Source organism: Crocodylus siamensis, chromosome 7 (genome assembly GCF_052110815.1).
Source record: "Crocodylus siamensis isolate JL-2025a chromosome 7, ASM5211081v1, whole genome shotgun sequence".
Taxonomy (NCBI): Eukaryota; Metazoa; Chordata; order Crocodylia; family Crocodylidae; genus Crocodylus; species Crocodylus siamensis.
In genome coordinates, this window is record NC_143401.1 from 86,650,585 (window position 1) to 86,669,661 (window position 19,077).

The 19,077-nt window shown below is 45.2% G+C and overlaps 1 protein-coding gene across 2 annotated transcripts in view; it reads left to right on the forward strand.

Annotated features, from left to right (window-relative positions):
- The window catches only part of SHTN1 (shootin 1), a 203,695-nt gene that overhangs the window by 136,249 nt on the left and 48,369 nt on the right, over positions 1-19,077 (forward strand). For both annotated transcript variants that reach the window (XM_090056501.1, XM_090056502.1), the window contains exons 6-8: positions 7,926-8,023; positions 9,255-9,336; positions 16,325-16,419. In XM_090056501.1, coding sequence (XP_089912627.1) covers positions 7,926-8,023; positions 9,255-9,336; positions 16,325-16,419 — 275 coding nt within the window. The remainder of the gene's footprint in view (positions 1-7,925; positions 8,024-9,254; positions 9,337-16,324; positions 16,420-19,077) is intronic.

A 19,077-nucleotide genomic window follows, 5' to 3' on the forward strand; every position in this document is an offset into this window, starting at 1 on the left:
GCTGCTCCAGTCCTCTCCCAGACCAGTCCAGTCCGGGAGAGGACTGGGCCATAGGAGGTCTTTTTCTTGTGAGATAAACTTGATGAATATCTGTACACTAGTGGTTTCTATCAGGAGAGCAGTGGTTCTCCCAGTAGAAAACTAATGCCTGTATATGGCCTAAGGAAACTCTTATCTCAGTCTAGAAAAGCAGTAAAATGTCAGTCATTTAACTGAAGGTAGAGATGCTCCCAGAGAAAGGTTTAGGTGTTTTGGAAATAGAGGCAAGCCACATTGTGCCTCTGCATATTTCCTGCCATGAAAACCTCCATGAGCTCTTCAGCTTTCTATGGGACACTACCAAAATAAACAAGTTAAAAAGGGACTTTTGCACTAGGGTAAGCTGCAAAGCCAAGGGAAGAAAAAGCATGTTTATACCAAAGAGGGTGTACTTTATTAATAATGCTTCTGAGCTCTACCCCTTCCCCTTATGAGTAAGTGCTTCCCCCCTAGCTTAATTCTGCAGTGAAGTCATCATAGTCCTGTTTATTATAGTGTATATTGTCTAAGACAGTATCAGTAGAAGATAGGGATAGGTAAAATGGTTCTTTTTTTTTTTTTTTTTAAGGAGCCTTTCCTCTTTCCAGTAATAGCTATAGCAGTAACAACAGGGGGTTAGTGGTCCTGAATTTTAAAGCTAGGGACATGCATTCAAAAAACCTGAGCATGAATTGATTCAGTCTTTGTAGGTTATAGATGCTAGGTGCTAGGGTCGGAAGGGACCTCAATAGATCATCGAGTCCGACCCCCTGCATAAGCAGGAAAGAGTGCTGGGCCTACATTACCCCAGCTAGATACACATCCAACCTTCTCTTGAATACCCCCAGGGTAGGGGAGAGCACCACCTCCCTTGGGAGCCCGTTCCAGAGCTTGGCCACTCGAACTGTGTGAAGAAGTTCCTCCTAATATCTAATCTAAATCTGCTCTCCTCCAGCTTGTGGCCATTATTTCTTGTAACCCCCGGGGGCGCCTTGGTGAATAAATACTCACCAATTCCCTTCTGTGCCCCCCTGACGAACTTATAGGCAGCCACCAGGTCGCCTCTCAACCTTCTCTTGCGGAGGCTGAAAAGGTCGAGTTTCTCTAATCTCTCCTCATAGGGCTTGGCCTGCAGGCCCTTAACCATATGAGTGGCCCTTCTCTGGACCCTCTCCAGGTTATCCGCATCTTTCTTGAAGTGCGGCGCCCAGAATTGCACGCAGTACTCCAGCTGCGGTCTGACCAGCGCCCGATAGAGGGGAAGTATCACCTCCTTGGACTTATTTGTCATGCATCTGCTGATGCACGATAAAGTGCCATTGGCTTTTCTGATGGTTTCATCACACTGCCGACTCATGTTCATCTTGGAGTCTACTAGGACTCCAAGATCCCTTTCCACTTCCGTGCCACCCAGCAGGTCATTTCCTAGGCTGTAGGTGTGCTGGACATTTTTCCTCCCTAGATGCAGCACTTTGCATTTCTCCTTGTTGAACTGCATTCTGTTGTTTTCTGCCCACTTGTCTAACCTGTCCAGGTCTGCTTGCAGCTGTTCCCTGCCCTCCGGCGTGTCCACTTCGCCCCATAGCTTAGTGTCATCTGCAAACTTGGACAGAGTACATTTCACCCCCTCGTCCAAGTCGCTGATGAAGACATTAAAGAGTATCGGTCCAAGCACCGAGCCCTGCGGGACCCCACTGCCCACACTCTTCCAGGTCGAAACCGACCCATCCACCACAACTCTCTGGGTGCGACCCCCCAGCCAATTCTCCACCCACCGGACTGTGCAGTCATCCAAGTCACAGCCCCTTAACTTGTTCACCAGTATGGGGTGGGATACCGTGTCAAAGGCCTTCCTGAAGTCCAAGTATACGACATCCACCCCTCCTCCTGCGTCGAGGCGTTTTGTGACCTGGTCATAAAAAGAGACTAGATTGGTCAGGCACGATCTACCTGCCACGAACCCGTGCTGGTTTCCCCTCAGCATAATTTGTCCTGCCAGGCTCTCACAAATGTGAGCCTTGATGATTTTCTCAAAGATTTTGCCAAGGATGGAGGTGAGACTGACTGGCCTATAGTTACCCGGGTCCTCCTTCCTCCCCTTCTTGAAAATGGGAACCACATTGGCCCTTTTCCAGTCCTCCGGGACTTGACCCGTGCGCCATGAGCGTTGAAATATTCCCGCCAGTGGCTCTGCAATGATGTCGGCCAGTGCCTTCAGTACCCTCGGATGGAGCTCATCCGGGCCTGCCGACTTAAAGGCATCCAGTTCCTCCAAGTGACCCTGCACCACCTCAGGGTCCACGCATGGAAGTCTGGTGCCTTGCTGCTGCCTCCCTACACTCCCAGTGAGAGACTTGTCATGCCTCTCACTTAGGAACACTGAGGCGAAGAACTCGTTGAGGAGTTCAGCCTTGTCCCCTCTGTCCGTCACCAATTGTTTCTGCCCATTTAGCAGGGGTCCTATTCCTCCCTGGGCCTTCCTTTTACTCCCTATATATCTAAAAAACAATTTCTTATTGTCTTTTACTTGGGTTGCCATCCTCAGCTCCATGATAGCTTTGGCCTGTCTAACTGCCTCCCTACAAGTACGAGCAGAAGAGGTATATTCCTCTTTGGTGATCTCTCCCTGTTTCCACTTTTTATGTGCTCCCCTTTTGGCCCTTAGTCTCCCCAGGATTTCTCTGGTCAGCCAGGGAAGCCTCCTGGCCCCTTTCCCTCTTTTACCTCGCACGGGGATCGTCTCGCTTTGTGCGAGAAGGATAGCTTCCTTAAGGCACAGCCACCCTTCTTGGGCTCCCATCGTTTCAAAACTACTACTCTGCAGTGCATCCTTCACTAATCGCCTGAGTTTGCTGAAATCAGCTTTCCTAAAGTCCAGCACGTTCACCCTACTGGTTACCTTACCCACTCGACGCCTTATGTTGAATTGTACTTTTAGGTGATCACTGTCCCCCAGATGGCTACCGATCTGTAGGTCCCCTACTATGTCATCCCCCGTTGCCAATACCAGATCCAGTAAGGCATTCCCCCTAGTGGGACCATGTACCTCCTGCGTCAGGTGGAGGTCCTGTACACAGGTTAGAAACCTGCGTGAGCGGTGGGACTTTGCTGTCTGTTAGTCTAACCTGGCTAGGCTGAATCAGTTTGTAACTGCACAGACATCCCAGAAATGCAGGCATATGCCTGAAGTGGCTCAGGCTAGAAGCTGGGGGGGGACGGGGACTAGAGCATCCCTCCCTTCCCATCTGAAGTGCTGAACTGTGGTGGGTGTGGCCAGGCCCCAGCAGGACGTTCTGATTAGGGAGGGGTTCCCCCACCTCCTGAGCAGCCCAGCAGGGAATTAATAGCACACTGTTTAACTCGCCTAACTCAGTGTTTATCACCCCGTTGAGAAAACAAGAGAGGGACTTTACCCACTACCTGTTGATTCTGCCTTTGTCCTGTCTGCCATGGTCCATAGCCAGCATGTGGTCTGCTAGCTAATGCTGTGTGTCTATGTAAGGCAGAGGAAAAGGGGGGTCCCTGCTTAGCATGGAGTGGTGAGGGAATGAGGGGGAGCAGGAGGAAGCCAGGCAGATGCCTACAGTCTCTGCCCGAGCTGCAGCCAGGGAGCAGAGGGGAGGGGCCAGTTCTGCTGTAGAGCAGAGAGCCCCGCCCAGCCCAGAGAATATGCTGGGATGCTGGGGGAGTCTGGTTTAACTTAAACCAGCAAGGGGTCTGGGACAGACAAACTGGTTGGAGCCAAGTCAGTTAAGTTTGATACTATATTCAACCAGGTTTATGTCAAACTGGTGTATGTGCACTGAACATCTGTTCTGTTACAGATTTAAACCAGTTTCTGATCACTTAAACCAATTTATGTGTAATGTCTGTCTCTAGCCTGTATCCAGCCTTATCAATTACTCCCAGTTTAAATTCTTGTGGCCACACTTTAAAATCTATGCCAGGAAAAAGAGGGTGTGTGTAAAAATCAGACTGTCTGCTTTTAAAGGGCAGTACAAACAGTTATCAAATTAATCAGCATAACACCTCTGAGTAGTAAGAAAGTATAATTGTCCCCATTCTAGCGATGAGAAAATGGAGTCAGTATTTGAGAGAGTGTTTTGCTCAACACTGGTCATCACCAGTTAAAACTTAGGCATGCCTGGTAGTTTGCCACAGAGCAAGATGCCCTGGATCCAGCTGGAGATTGTGCAGAGAGGCAGAGGGGTCTGCTTGGAGATCAGAGAAGAGTCTCATTGGGTCCTGGGAAGGTGTGGAAGCTGAGGATAGATGGAAGAGAAGAAACCATATCACAGAAGGTTCAACTAAGCATGCACATATTGGGAGCTTGTCTCCTGTGGCTGTTGAAGAATTCATGAGAGAAGGAAATGTGATTTGTTTTACAGAAGCTAGTCCTGAGTTCTGCGCGATGCTTTGCCCCTCGCTTGTGCAAGGTGCAACCTCCACAGGCCTCGGATGCCCTTGTACAACCCTCCCCCCATTCACATGTGCAGACTTATTTATTTAATTATTTGGTTAACACTTTGTGATTCTGGAGTGGAGAGTGCTGAGTATCTTAGTTGTAATATTTGCTGCAGTGGGAGAGGATCTACCATACCATTGCTCACAGGGAAGGTGGAATTTTTAAGCAGAACGATGATAATTAGCTCCTGAGGGCAACCTGCAAAAAATGGCCCCAGGCTCCAGCAAACTGCATGTCTAGGCACCTACAGGGAGAATTCAAAGGGGACGCATCTTGGGATGCATGCGCGGATGAGAGTGTACACAGGTATCGGTAAAATTGGCCTTTAGTGTTTTGCTCAAGGTGAAAGCTCCTTTGTGCATTTTTATATCTCCAAAGGGGCTCCTACTTGAGGCGTGCCCTTAGAAACTACTTTACTTTAATATCTCCACCATTAATTAGGTTGCTGTGTGTGGAGGACAGGTAGGGGCCTCTTAAGAGAGGCTCTTTTTTTGTCTTGGAGAATGTGTATAAGGTTTGAGATTCTTCATAGATGCCCTCATCTTATTCTTTTATTAAGGGAACGCTACTAACACACTTTCATTCCCCGTTTCTAGTAATGTGTAGTATTACTATGACAGAAAGAGAGTTCAAGGGGGAGGGAGGGCTTTTAGCGCTCCTGAGAAATATGAATTTTCATTTCCACCTAGGAGAAATTTTACAGTCGTTGCGCTGTTTTATGTCTGAGGAAGGGTGGTGCGTGTGCCCGAAAGTTTGCAAATAAAGAATTTTTTTTGCAACTGTCTAGTTGGTCTAATAAAAGATGTCATCTCCCCAAGAGTTCTGATTACTTGAGAGGGGAGCTGCATGTCACGGTGCCTTGTGCATAGCTGGTTTCAGGGTTTTCCCTGGAAGGAGAGTGAACGTGTGATTGTGAAGCCACAGTTGTTATTGGGGTGAGGATGGGAGTGGGGGGAGTCTGACACTTAGTACCTTCAACTGCATTTGACACAGGTTTTGGTTTTTTAATTGAGTAGATGTCACACTGATTGTATTTTTTTAAGTTTGAGCACGAAGCTTCAAAAAACCTGAGGCAAAATCGATTTTTTTTTTTTCCATAGTTTTGATTGTGGTTTTTTCTAAGCTGAGTAGAATGAACTGATAACAAACTGAACTGATGTTCAGTGTTTGGATGGCCAAGACAAGCAGAAGCCTGCGCTGGCCCAGGCCAGTGCACCCCCCCAGCCCATGGCGAAGCTGCCTAAGGTTGCTGAACCCAGCTCAGAGGCAGCCTAGGCCTGTTGGCAGCTGGGGTCTGCAAGGTGGGGGGGAAAGCTCCCACTGGGGGTCTTCTCACCTGCTTCTAACTCGGACCTGGGCTGGGATCACCCTACTCCTGCCCTTTCCCCAGCTGTCTGCCTCTGAGAGGTGGGGGGCAGGCTGCAGGGTTGGGGGTGCATCCCTCCTTTCCTCCAGCTGGGGTCTACCAAGTGTGATGGGGGAAAGCACCCACTGGTGGGGGGGCTTTTCACCTTCCTGCAGCTCAAGCCAGACTGGAATTGCCCCAGCCCCACACCCTCCAGCTGTCTGCTCAGAGGCAGATGGCTGGGGAAGGACCGGGGCTAGGGCAATCCCAGCCCAGATCAAGCTGGGGGGGGAGGGCAAGAAGCCCCCCCCGTGGGAGCTTCCCCCCCATGCACCAGGCAGACCTTGGCTGGGGGGGGCAGTGCGTTCCCACACCCTGCTCCCTTGCCCTACCCCTCAGAAGTGGATGGCTAGGCAAGGAGTGGGTAAAAAGTGGCTGGCTCGAGCTGCGGGAAGAGAAAGCCCCCCAGTGAGTGCTTTCCCCTTGTGCTGGGCAGACCCTGCTGAGGGAGTGTGCTCTCACCTTGCTGGCGGAGCAAGGGGGAATGCACTCGCTCCCCCAGCTGGGGTTGGGGGGTGGATGCCCCTTCTGGGGAGCTCTTCACCCCCCCAGGCAGGCAGCTGAGGATGGGGTGGGATTTCTGTCCCCAGCCCAAAATTAGAGAAAATTGAAACCAGCACAAGACGGAACAAAATGTGCACAACGGTGTTTAGGAGAGAGAGAACAACGTGTGGCAAATGTACACACCTACCCGGGTGCAGAAATTGCCTCTCACCTTTGCATTGCACATGTATACTAGTGGGCTGGACTTAGTCCCGCTCCTTGTGACTTCAGCAACCAATTTTCTGTTGATTTTATTCAGAAGCAGGTTTGTGCCTATAAGCCTCAATAGCCTGAAATAGTCTGACATCGGACATAAGTTTTCATTTGTTTGTCGTCTTTATTTGCTGAAATTTTCAGGGAGAGTAAAGTTGAGGACAGTATATGAACTAAGAAAAGTTTGAAAAACCCAACATTTCTAGAGACTTTACACAATTTTATTCACTATTCCTAATATGCAATATCCAGTGTGTGTGTGTATGTGTATATGTATAGGGGTGTGTGTGTGTGTGTGTATGTGTGTGTATATATATAAATATATAAAATATGTATAAATATCCAGGATATCTAATGCCTGCAGTCTGCAGTTGCCCAGGAACAGTTTTGGAAGCAAATATTGGTGAATTCAAGAAACTTTAATGGGTATAAAACATAATGGGGATGAAAAAATGAAGGCAGGTGAGTGAGTGAGCGGGGTTAATAAAAACCAGTGTCTACTAATAATTCCCTATTTTTGCCTTTTTTTAGAAAACGCTAAGCAATTATTTTTACCTAAACTTTGATATTCTTCCGTTGTGTATGGAAACTGCTTTCCCATTTATAAGTAACTGGAATCAAATATATTTATTCCATTCTGAATTACTTTACTTCATATTTTGATAATTAAGAAACAAAAATTTGGAGGGGAAATTACTAGAATGAGCTCTTGTATTGGTAAAGGTTATATTGTGACTCAGTTCAAATAATGTCACCAGGGACATAAGTTGGTAGCTCTTCTGGGTTTTTTTTTCTCATTGAAATCTTCCAAAGCATTAATTGCCTGTTGTTTGTATATATCTGTTGTATGATCCAAAAGGAATTAAAGTGCTTTAATTTGTTTTAAAGGCAAACCATTAAAAATGTTTTCCTGCTGCCATGGTTCTGGATCCTGGGGGATGTGAACAATTCCTGAGAAAGGGCTAAGCGCTCAGTAGCTGGCAGGATTGGGCCCATAAGAGCCTTGCAGGAAATGAGTTCAGTAAAATGCAAATAAAGTAAAGACAAAAGGATTGGTGAGGGAGGTCACCTTGGTAGAATAAATCTGAAACTGTAGCTGTGTAGTAGGTCTGCTATATGACACCTAACTACCGCATTCTCAATAATTTACGAACCTTGACTACAATTGTTTCGTCTGTGTAGCCGGTATGTTTCACATTCGATTATATCCTTGTAGGATTGTGCTGCTGCTGTTGTTGTAAGTTAAGATGAAAAATATTTCTTTTCCTCCTGAAAATGTAGAGCTGCGAGATCAAATTATGTCTGGTCATGAAGAAAAGAAGACCTTAGCCATTGAGCTGGAAAACCTGAGATGCAAACTTGTAGAAGTAATTGAAGAAGTATGTATTGTAGCATGGAAGGCGAGACTGCATTAGCATGTTCCATACTACCTGTATCGTCTTGGTTAAAAACAGACAGTGGTGGAGTTAATCACATACTTTGTAAACCAAAGGTTTGCCAACCTTTTCATGCTGTGAACCACTTAAGACCTGGGACCTGCTATCACAGGTAACTGTGTTGTAAGAGACTGGTTCTTTCAGGGACCATAGTAAACCCTCCCCACTCCGGAGAGAAGTTGGTTCTCTTTGGATGCCCTGGAGAGGATTCATGTTTGTAGACTAATGCTTGAGAATTGTTGGTTTTGCCATTGGTGAAGCCAAATGGTGGTACTTCTCTGGGTATGCTCTAATTTGAACCGTTCGGAGTTACCCACAGTGATTATCAAGCAGGTAAAATGGCTTTTTGAACCAGTGAAGTTTATTCCAGCTTGAAAAACGGGGTAAGCCAGGTACTGATGTAAATCCCAACTTCCTGCCTGTGCTCCACTTACGTAGAGCATGACACAGCCGACAACTCCTAGACATTAAACAGAAACCAACCCCCTCCCCTGCTAAATGGCAGCCTAGCTCAGTCATTCGAGAGCATTAGCTAGCTGCCCTGGACTCTTCCAGGTTCAGACCTCAAAGATGTGTTTGTAGCCATAATTGATATGGGTCATAACGATGGGCAGTGGAATCCCCCAATGTCTCCCCCAAGAGAGAAAGAATACACAAATACCTGGGTGTAGAAATATCTTTCTCAAATAAACCATTTGGCTTCCTGGTAACACTGCATATCAGTTTATACCAGGGGTTGGCAACCTTTGCTGCCCTAGGCCAGAGTTTGTGATCTGCCCCTGCTGCAGGCTGCAGATTTCTGTCTCCTAGGGCACCCAAGACCCTTGCACTTACCCTTGTTGCCAGTCCCCGGCCCCTCTGCAACAAAGCTAAGTGTAGGCAGCAGGGAGGGCTGCAGAGTCGGGTCTCTGTGGAGGAGATGGGCATCATGGAGCAGCTGCCTGCCATATGATCCCCTGTACTGTGCTGACATGGACCTACCTTCTTTGCAATCTGGATCCAGTCCATGGGTTTAGAACAATTTGATCTGAGCTGGGGCAGCATATATAAGTGAAGTAAAGATCCCTTACGTCCCTATCAGAACACCACTATCATAAGAACACGACTTCACGGTTGTTAAGATGCATTATAAATTTAATACCATCAGTGACTCTATCTGTTTGCATCTTTTCAGGTAAATAAAGTAAAGGAAGAAAAAGCTGTTCTGACATCAGAAGTCCATAAACAGCGGAAACTGTTGGAAAAATGTAACAGAGGTCAGTGTCCTCAGTAATGCCTGCTTCCCAGGTTACTGTGTTATCTTCAGTCTTTAGAGCTTTTGTTGATGTTGTTTTGTGATATATGCTTTCTGTTATAAAAGCAGCTACAGGCTTTGAACACTTATTGGGGCTAAACTGGTTACCAATACATAGTAAATGACAGTCCTTTATCTAGAAGCCTGATTCTTCAAATGGATAAGTCAGGTGAAGCCTGGAAAAACTGGTGATTTAGTGCTTCCATTGTCTAGGTGGACAACAATGATAGAGGTGGAAATTGAGCCTCCATCTTGTGAATCTTGGTCTAGTTTCTTAACCACAAGATCAGCCCTCCTCTTTACTTACATGCTGTTAATAATTTCAAATACAGTAAAATCTGGTTTATTTATTCACCAAGGGTAATGATGACTAATCCATGAGTGACTAATAATCAGTAGTTTCAACTTCTCATGAGGTGTATTTTGCGTGCCATTTTTGAGACAGGGTAAAGAATGATTTTTGACATCATTTATAATGTAGAAAAGAACAATCTGAGTACAGATTGTAAGAAAAAGATCTGAGTACAAACTGAACATATCCTGGCTTGCTGTATTATCAAAATGGTCTGGTTATGCAAACGAATGCTTAATGCACAATTTCTTATTACAAAAATGAAAGGACTATGAGGGAGTTAAATAATCCATCAAAGATTTTTGTTTGCCCCTTTCATGCACCTGTCTTCCTCAGCTTCTGCCTTTTCTTCCCCTTCAGTCTTCTCCAAATCATGTTTCCACTATCATATGCTGCTAGCTCCCATGGGAAAACAGATCAGTCTTGCCACATTGCGCCAAAATCTTCAAACCGAGGCTGTTGCAGACTAAGCAGTGAGGTGCATTTCAAAGGTCAAGGTGCTCTTGTAAAATGTTGTGTTGGCCTCAAAGGAACAGTTAATTTGAGCCCCTCTACTGGCATGCTGACACCCCAAAAGATGCATGCTTTCTGAAAAGTAGCTGGGACTTCATACCACGTGGGGTGGCTTAAAATGTGGCTGCTTTGGAAGAAGTACGTCTCATCAGCATTCAGAATTATCCTGGTGCCTTGCACATTTTGCAGGAAATGCTTCCCCCCACTTTGCTTTTTTGCTCTTAAATGAATCCAGCTCAGCCTTGAGTTTGGAGACATCAGCTCGTGCTGTGGACTTGTTCATGGGTTGTGCATTTTCCTGACCTTTGCAGGTAGCTCTGCTGCATAAGCATTAGTCACTGTGAAAGCTCTAACTTAATTAGCAGCATAATAGTCCGAGTGGGCAGAATGTGCTGAAGAAACCCGTGTTAATATGTGGTGGCAGGTAAAGTAGCTGCTTCTCACACATTTTTGGCATATCTTCCTGTGCACAATCAAACAAGTAATCCCTCCACCCATATTCAGATGAGGTACTTACAGTATCCTATGGAGTGGTTGAATATCAGCAGAGGAATACCAGCATTGCAGCAACAGGCAAGCAGGGATCAAACATGCCAATGTATTACAGATATTAATTTGAGTGCTGATGTATTGAGAGTGGAAATGTCCCGTCACTTGAAAAGTTTGCGCTGTTTTCAGAAGAATATATAGGCAGGTAAAAACTAATTTGATCATAGGCTGGCTTATCTACACACTGCATTTGAACGAGAAAAGTACTGTTGAATATTGATAATGGTACCAGTTTTATAGCATGTTCTTCTGTTACAGAGTGCTGAAAAGGTAAGGTCAATAAATTATGGTGAAGGCTAAGGAATTGCCTTAAACCTTAATCCACATCATAGTGACCCTTGCAGGGTTTTGCTTTAACAACTGCTCAACTCATCTCCAAAGAGGCTGAGGCTGGTGCATGGAAGTCTAGAAACTAATCCTCAAACACTATGAGCTGAAGTGCATTGAGAGTTCAGTGTACGCAAGCTGTTGTAAAGAGCTGTTCTTTGAGGGTCTATTGCTTTCACTTGGTATCCAAGATTGAGGTATGTGGGCAAAAGGTACAAGGAAGCCTGCACTGCATCTGCCTCCTCTGTGCTAGTTTCATCTGCATAGGCCCTATGACATATGGAGGATGAATTGTATTGCTGTTAATTTCTGGAGTTTTCCGTGATCTCGGATATAAAGTGACCCTTCAAGAGTTATTGGTCTGTAGGAGCCTTTGGAAGGACGCTGCCTTCTAAAACATGCAGCCTTCAGAAGAACCCCTAACATGGATGAGATGTTTTAGACCGGGATCGGCAATGTGTTTGGGCAGAGTGCCAAAAACACCCACAACCTTGACTTATAGGAAGTTGGCGTGCCAGGGGCAGGTAATGGGGGAGCTATGAAACAGCAGACCCAGCCCCTTCCCCACCATCTGCCCCAAGGCAGCATGCATGCCAAGCAAAATGCCTTCATGTGCCATACTGGCGCATGTGCTGGGGGTTGCCTGTTTTAGACCTATAGGGCTAGATTTTGCCTGGAATAATATGTGCATATTGGGAATAGACCCAATTTGTATCTCAGTGTTGGTTACCCACAAGCTGAGTCTGGGCTTGACAGTGGATATAGATGCTGTACATTTGCTTATTCCCTTCCTGGAATAAGTGGATAGGAAGTGGGCAGATCCTTGACTTCACTCTATACACTGGCCAGGACAGTGTGCTAGGAATTTAGCTACTGATATAGGCCAGTAGCAGATTACTAACCTCTTGGTGTAACAGATGAACAGGGAGGAAACTTTGACTTCTGCGTCTCAGGAGAGATGTTTCCAGTTTGAAGCAGCTGCATGTTGCCTCCTTTTTAGCTGCTGTATAACTGAGACACACCAACTTGTCCTATCAAATGGAAATAGTAGTAATAGGATAACCTATGCAGGAGTTATCTAGCAGCAAAGCCCAGTTTCTTGTTCTAGTTATTGTATTTCCTTAAACCTGCTACCCAAATCTGTTAACTTCTCCTTATTCTTGTAGAGACCAGGTGTGTAAAATCTAACCTACAAGGTGTACATTTTCCAATACATAATGCATGGCACTGTTGTGCACTTCAGCGAGCATTTCCAAACAAACAACACACAGCAGCTTGGCTTGAGCGTTAGCAAGCCAAATGACATAGCTACTTGCTCCTGATTATTGTAGTTATGATGGTGTATTAGACAGGATGGAGATACTAAATTGGAATCCTAGAAAGAACACAGTATATTGCCCTAAAAGAGAATAAAAGAGTAAGAATTGCTAATTCTCAGGCATCCTTGGAACAACCCATGTGATAATGAAGAAATTTTTGAAAGCTTACACCAGCTACAAACCCTGAGTAGCAGTGCCCTAAATGTATTCCTTTACGGGTAGGCCTAATGGAAAAACAAGTGTAACCAAGAGAAGTTAGAGCAACTTTCGGCATTGATGCCTCTGCTGGATGTTTGGAGATGAGCAGTTTTGAGACATAAGCTCAGAGCAGGCCTAGCCACTCACAGCTGCACAAGTAGTACAGATAAGGTGGATTTACCTTAATTATGCTTTGAGAATGCTGGCCTATAGGTTTCCAGAACAAACCCAGGTTTGACAACCCCAAAGCAAAGGTAGTTCAACTTTGACCCATTGCGGCACTTATATAATGACTGAAACAGCAACCTATAGAGCAGGTTAGGGGAACTGGCCCAGGATAGGATTGGTTGGCAAAGACTGACCTCTGCCTCTTACACTCCATAGTGTAAAAAATGGATTGGAGTCCAAGCCCTGCCTTGATTGGCCAGGTGACCTTAGTATCACACAGTATTGCACGCTATCCTCTCTGTAAGCTGAAGACCAGTTCTTTTCTCTCGGAAGAGTGTTTAAAGATGACTTAATGCTCTTCCATAAACTGATAAAAGTACTATATTGTCGGTGCTAATTATTATTTTACTTTTTTTTTTTTTTACCCTTGCTTCAGTTGAACACAAAACCACTTCTTGTGGTCAGGGATCCTGTCCTCTTGCGTGTCTGTACAGCACTCAGCATACTAGGGCTCTTGTTCAGGTGACAAATAATTAAAAAAAATTCTTGAGGTTTTTTTGTTTTTTCTGTTTTTAACTTTTCATGCATTAATATTTCCAACCAGCAGTATTGCAAGACTGGAGTGCAGGGGGAAAAAGAAAGGAGCTCCAAAGCAGCCAGCTTCCATTAGCTTAATAAAAACTGAGGAAAGGATTTCTGCCATTGGCTTTTATGGTTTGATTTTAACTTGGATATTACAATCCCGGGTAAGCTCTTTGAAAAAATTATCCTGGCACACATCCAGGAGGGCCTTGCGGGGGAATGCATGCTCAGGGGCAACCAACATGGGTTTATCAGTGGCAGGTCTTGTCAGACCAACCTGGTGGCCTTTTACGATCAGGTCACCAAATCATTAGACGCAGGGGTTGCTGTGGATGTAGTCTTTTTGGACTTCCGGAAGGCTTTCGACACTGTCTCTCACCCTGTCCTCATCAAAAAGCTGAGAGACTGTGGTGTCGATGCCCACACGGTCAAATGGGTCGCCAACTGGTTGGAGGGCCGCACCCAGAGGGTGGTAGTGGATGGGTTCTTCTCGACCTGGAAGGATGTGGGCAGTGGGGTTCCGCAGGGCTCGGTCCTCGGGCCTGCACTGTTCAACATCTTCATCAGTGACTTGGATGAGGGGGTAGAAAGCACCCTGTTCAAGTTTGCTGATGACACTAAGATGTGGGGGGATGTGGGTGCACTAGAAGGGTGCAATAGGCTACAAGCTGACCTTGACAGGTTGCAACGGTGGGCGGATGAGAATAGGATGGGGTTTAACACTGATAAGTGCAAGGTGTTGCACATGGGGAGGAAGAACCGGCACCACACTTACAGGTTGGGGAACTCTCCTCTTGCCAGCACGGAGACGGAAAAGGATCTTGGAGTCGTCATTGACTCCACGATGAACATGGGCCGGCAGTGTGGGGAGGCAGTCAAGAAGGCCAATCGTACCCTGTCATGCATCCACAGATGCATCTCGAGCAGGTCCAGGGAGGTGATCCTCCCCCTCTATGCGGCACTGGTCAGGCCGCAGCTGGAGTACTGCGTCCAGTTCTGGGCGCCACACTTCAAGAGGGACGTGGACAATATGGAAAGAGTTCAGAGGAGGGCCACTCGTATGATCAGGGGTCAGCAGGGCAGGCCTTATGAGGATAGGCTACGGGACCTGAACCTGTTTAGCCTCCACAAGAGAAGGCTAAGGGGGGACCTTGTGGCCTGCTACAAACTGGTCAGGGGGGATCAGCAGGTATTGGGGGAGTCCCTGTTCCCCCGTGCGCTGCCAGGAGTGACCAGGAATAACGGTCACAAACTGGCGGAGGGTAAGTTTAGATTAGATATTAGGAGGTGCTACTTCACAGTCAGGGTGGCTAGGGCCTGGAACCAGCTTCCAGGGGAAGTGGTGCAGGCTCCGAGCCTGGGGATTTTTAAAAGGAAGTTAGATGAGCACCTTGCCGGGGTCATCTGACCCCGGTGCTCTTTCCTGCTAAGGCAGGGGGTCGGACTAGATGATCTACCTAGGTCCCTTCCGACTCTAGCTACTATGAAACTATGAAACTATGAAACTATAATGATGGGTGCCAGGATAAAACCTGGATTGATGGGGAGAGGTGCTTAGAGGAACAGCATTTATGATGTTCAGGAGGGTCTTAATCCATTAATAAGACATGCTGGAAATATGGAAGGAAGTGTCAGTTCCCAAAACTCAGAATGATAGCAACCAACTTTGCACCAAATATTGCCAGTGTTCATGACATCAGTAATAGCAATAATGTCCCATCTTTATTAAACAAGTAGTATCCCGAGTACTTTCCAAACATTACAAAGTATGGGATGTAAATGTGTGCATAGTGTGGAGGTGTACTAGGGCTGTGTGAAGCTTTGGTAGCCAATTTGATTCAGAGGAGATTTGGCCTGATTTGGGGGCTGAATCCCCAAATCCAAATTGAATCAGGAGACCAATTAAAAGCTCCAAATTGATTTGCAGTGTCCAAATCAATTTGGAAAATACTCAGCGATTCAGCCATAGACTAAAGGTGACACAGCTGCCTCCAGCTGGTAAGTCTGTTGGGGTTGAGGGAGTGAAGAGGGGGGTGGGGGAGGGAGAGATTGGGGCTGGCACAAGCTGCCCAGCTGGTGCTGGGGTGGGGTGCAAGATGTGGACATGGCAGCACTGGGAGCGGGGGCTATGTCCTGCTGCTGCTTGTTGTCTTCCGCCTGGAGTGAGCCACGCTTGCATCCCGCCACCCCTACTCCAACCCGACTGGGCCAGCGGCAGCAAGGCATAGCCCCCGCTCCGAGCTCTGCTGCATCCTCATCCCACGCCCCCCTTCCTGAGTAATGTGCCCTCCCATCCCAGCTGGCCAGCTTGTCCTAGCCCCAGCCCCAATCCCTCCCCCCCGCATGCCCTTTCCCTCCCCTTTTCCCCAACCCCAACGGGCTTACCAACTGTCAGTGTATGGCCGAATCTCTGAAGTGGCACCAAATCTTTCGGATTTGATTTGGCCAAATCAAATTGGGACAGTGATTTGAATCTTTGAATCGAATCACTGTCTTCTGAATCGATTGAATCCGAATCTGAAGCAAACACTTGCCGCTTCGCACAGGCCTAATGTGTATACGTGTGCACATACTTTTAAAAATACAGAAAATATGTATTTATCATTTCTATCACCATGAAATGTAGCCTGTTGTGGGATAGAATTAAGTTAATCAACAGCTCATAGAAACACCATCCAGCAGTTTATGATCAGAAGAGAAGAGAATAGTGCAGTCCCAGCAGATGTGTTTAGGGAGGAAGCTTAGGAGAGAAAATGGTAAAGATTGAATCAAAATATTAAGGCTGGTGAGGACCAAATACAGGTCTGTGGAAATGTAAAAATGACTGTTCTATTAAGATAAATACTTTGAACAATCCTGGCCTGTAAACAAACTGTATCCTTGCTTGTTTCTCTTACTGCATATTGTTGCTGATTTCTTCATGTTATATTTTTCTTTCTTAGTGTCTGTGATGGCAGTAGAAGAATATGAAGAGCTCCAGGTGAACTTCGACTTGGAGAAGAACCTCCGGAAAAAAGCAGAGTCGTTTGCACAAGAGGTTGGTAGTTCACAAGAAGTTCTGCAGATGAAAGAGCTACTCCAAACATGGGCCTTGAGATTAAATTTTAATTTAAAAGCATGAAAGAGATGCGAGCAGGCTTTGTGCCTAAAGCATATGATCTTTGTTTAGGTCCCAGCCCTCTTACCGATCTCTTTTTATAATCTTGGGTAAGCCACACAATTTCCATAATAAATTATGGAATAATACTTCACAGGCATGTTTGCACAATTTAACAGGCATTACATAGCACTATGGAGTCATTGCGGGGGGAACGTTGCAGAAGTGTAATATATTTCTGATATTTATGTATTAAATTCAGTTACACTCCTCATTTCCTTGTGTGAGTTCTGCATTTAAATTGTGAGGGCTCAGACAGCTATAATTTGAACGTCTTTCCAGAGGTTGGGTTTGGCAAGGAGGAATTTCTTATTTATTTACTTTTTAAAAAAAACCCTTAAATTTTAGCGTACTCATAAAATATGTGGACCCCACTGAAGAATTACAAATACAGTGTTTGTTCAGATATGTGAATTATGGCTGCGGTTTGCTGCATGTCTTTAGAGCAGACCCACAAGTGTTGAAAACTTCAGGCTGAAAATTCTGCTTTTACCTGCTGAGAGGGAAAAGAGTAAAAGCTCAGATTTTGGTGTTTGATGAAAATAGTGGGGTTGGAGTATTGTAAACGTGATGATCCCGGACATGTACTAGAGGCAAGGATTTTTTGTGCTATTGTTTATTGGACCAACTGTATTGTTGGGAGAGCTGTTAGAAAAGCTTATGGCTCTCAAACCCCTTCTTCAGGTCCCCTGCTCTTCCATCAGGTGCTTTGAAGAAGGCTTTGGTGCCAGGAAGCTTGTTTAACAGCTCTTCCAACTATAAAGATATCGTAAGAAATTCTTGCTTCTCATACATTATGAAAATACAAAGAGGAAAATAATCTCCAGTATATTGTAATGGAATCCCTTTCACCATCATTCCAATATTACCTCCCATGGAAATCCTGATTATACTTTCTTGTAGTATTGCCAGTCCTAAAATCTTTAAAATCATAATGTTGACTTAAAATCACAAGTTTTTTTAAAAAGTTGACATCTTTTTATATTTGCATTCTGCTTTTGAATCTTGAGTGTATATTTTTCAAGCATTTTTTCCCATTGAAAACAGTTGGGGAAGAATTTTTTTTTAATGGATTCAAGTATTGCAGTGTTTGTAGTAATTTGGAGGCCTTGCACTTAAGTGTTGTGAACCAAAGGAATGTTTTAAGCCCAGTTTGAAATGTTTGGTAGATTTGAACACGTGGTGTAGGCAGAAAGAGATTTTCATTTCTTAGGAGCTAATTTTTTTGGCCCTTTGGCTGTCTTTTTTAACTAGACTTCCTATGAAATGAGTGTGCCAACAAGGTTAGCCATCAGATTGTATTGGAGGGCATATCTAATTTGCAAGATTCTGAAAAGCAATGAGTATGTTAAGGTGTAGATGTTTAGATTCCCAGCTAGACCTTTGCTTTGGCCTTTGTATTCAAGACCTTCATATAAGAAAAGAGTTATACTGCAGGTCATAAAAACAGAAGAAATCTTTGTGGGTCAAGGGTCCTCAAAAGGTCAAGAATGAACTTGGGTCTGGGAGGTAGAGGGGAAGCTGTTAAGTGTAACCCAGCGTGATTCCCATATGCTTCTTTCCCTTCTAATATTGATGGGGCCATTATAGAGGTTCATGAGTTAATAACTGTTTGGCTCAACAGAGCTGTGCCTCTAAATTAAGGCACTAGAAGCTTGTGATTTTAGAAACAGAAGCTCTGCTACCCACAACCGAGCAACAGAGCCTTTTTTTTTAATGAGCCACAAGGATTCTACCTACAGGATGGAACATCGATTTAGCACCCCAAAACCTAATGTATTTTGCTGGTGGACACAGCACGTAACTGTCTTGCTAGTACATATTCAGCTATGTATTTAAATCAGTACAAATAATTAACGAGAAAATAAGATTTTCAACCTCAGGTCATCATTCATCTATATAGGAACAAAGACTCTCTGGCATCATCGGCTCTACGTCATACAGCCACATCATATCATCTCATTCATAACGTGGTCAGATGCTTTCCCCATACTGCTCCTACTAGAAAGTTGTCTCAGAACCTTGCTGTTCTGATGGGTAGAAACCTTCTAATTTCCAGTCTTCATTTATTCCTGGCTAGTTTGTACCTATTTATTTCATACCACCACTGTTCTTTAGTTTAAATAGCCCTTCTCCTTTATCTGATGTATCAGTTGGGAACAGCCATATCGCTTCTCAGCCTTTGTTTTGCTCGCCTAAACAAAGCCGAGCTCTTTTAAGCTCCTCTCATAACCCTTGATCATCCTAGTCGCGCTTTTCTGCACATTTTCCAGCTCAAATTAATTTTCCTTGAAAATAGGTGACCAGAAGTATATGCAGTGTTCCAGTGAACCCTCACCTGTGCCTAGTACAATAACATCACCACTTCATGTCCCTATAGAAGACGTTTCCCTTGAGACGTCCCGTAGAGTTTCATTTGTCTGTGTTTTAGGTTCTTCATATTTGTGGTTCAGTCCTGTCATCAGTTTATACACTGAGTCTTACCCCAGGCGTGGTATTTCCAACTGATGAACTCTTAGAAATTCTTGTTGTTTGTCC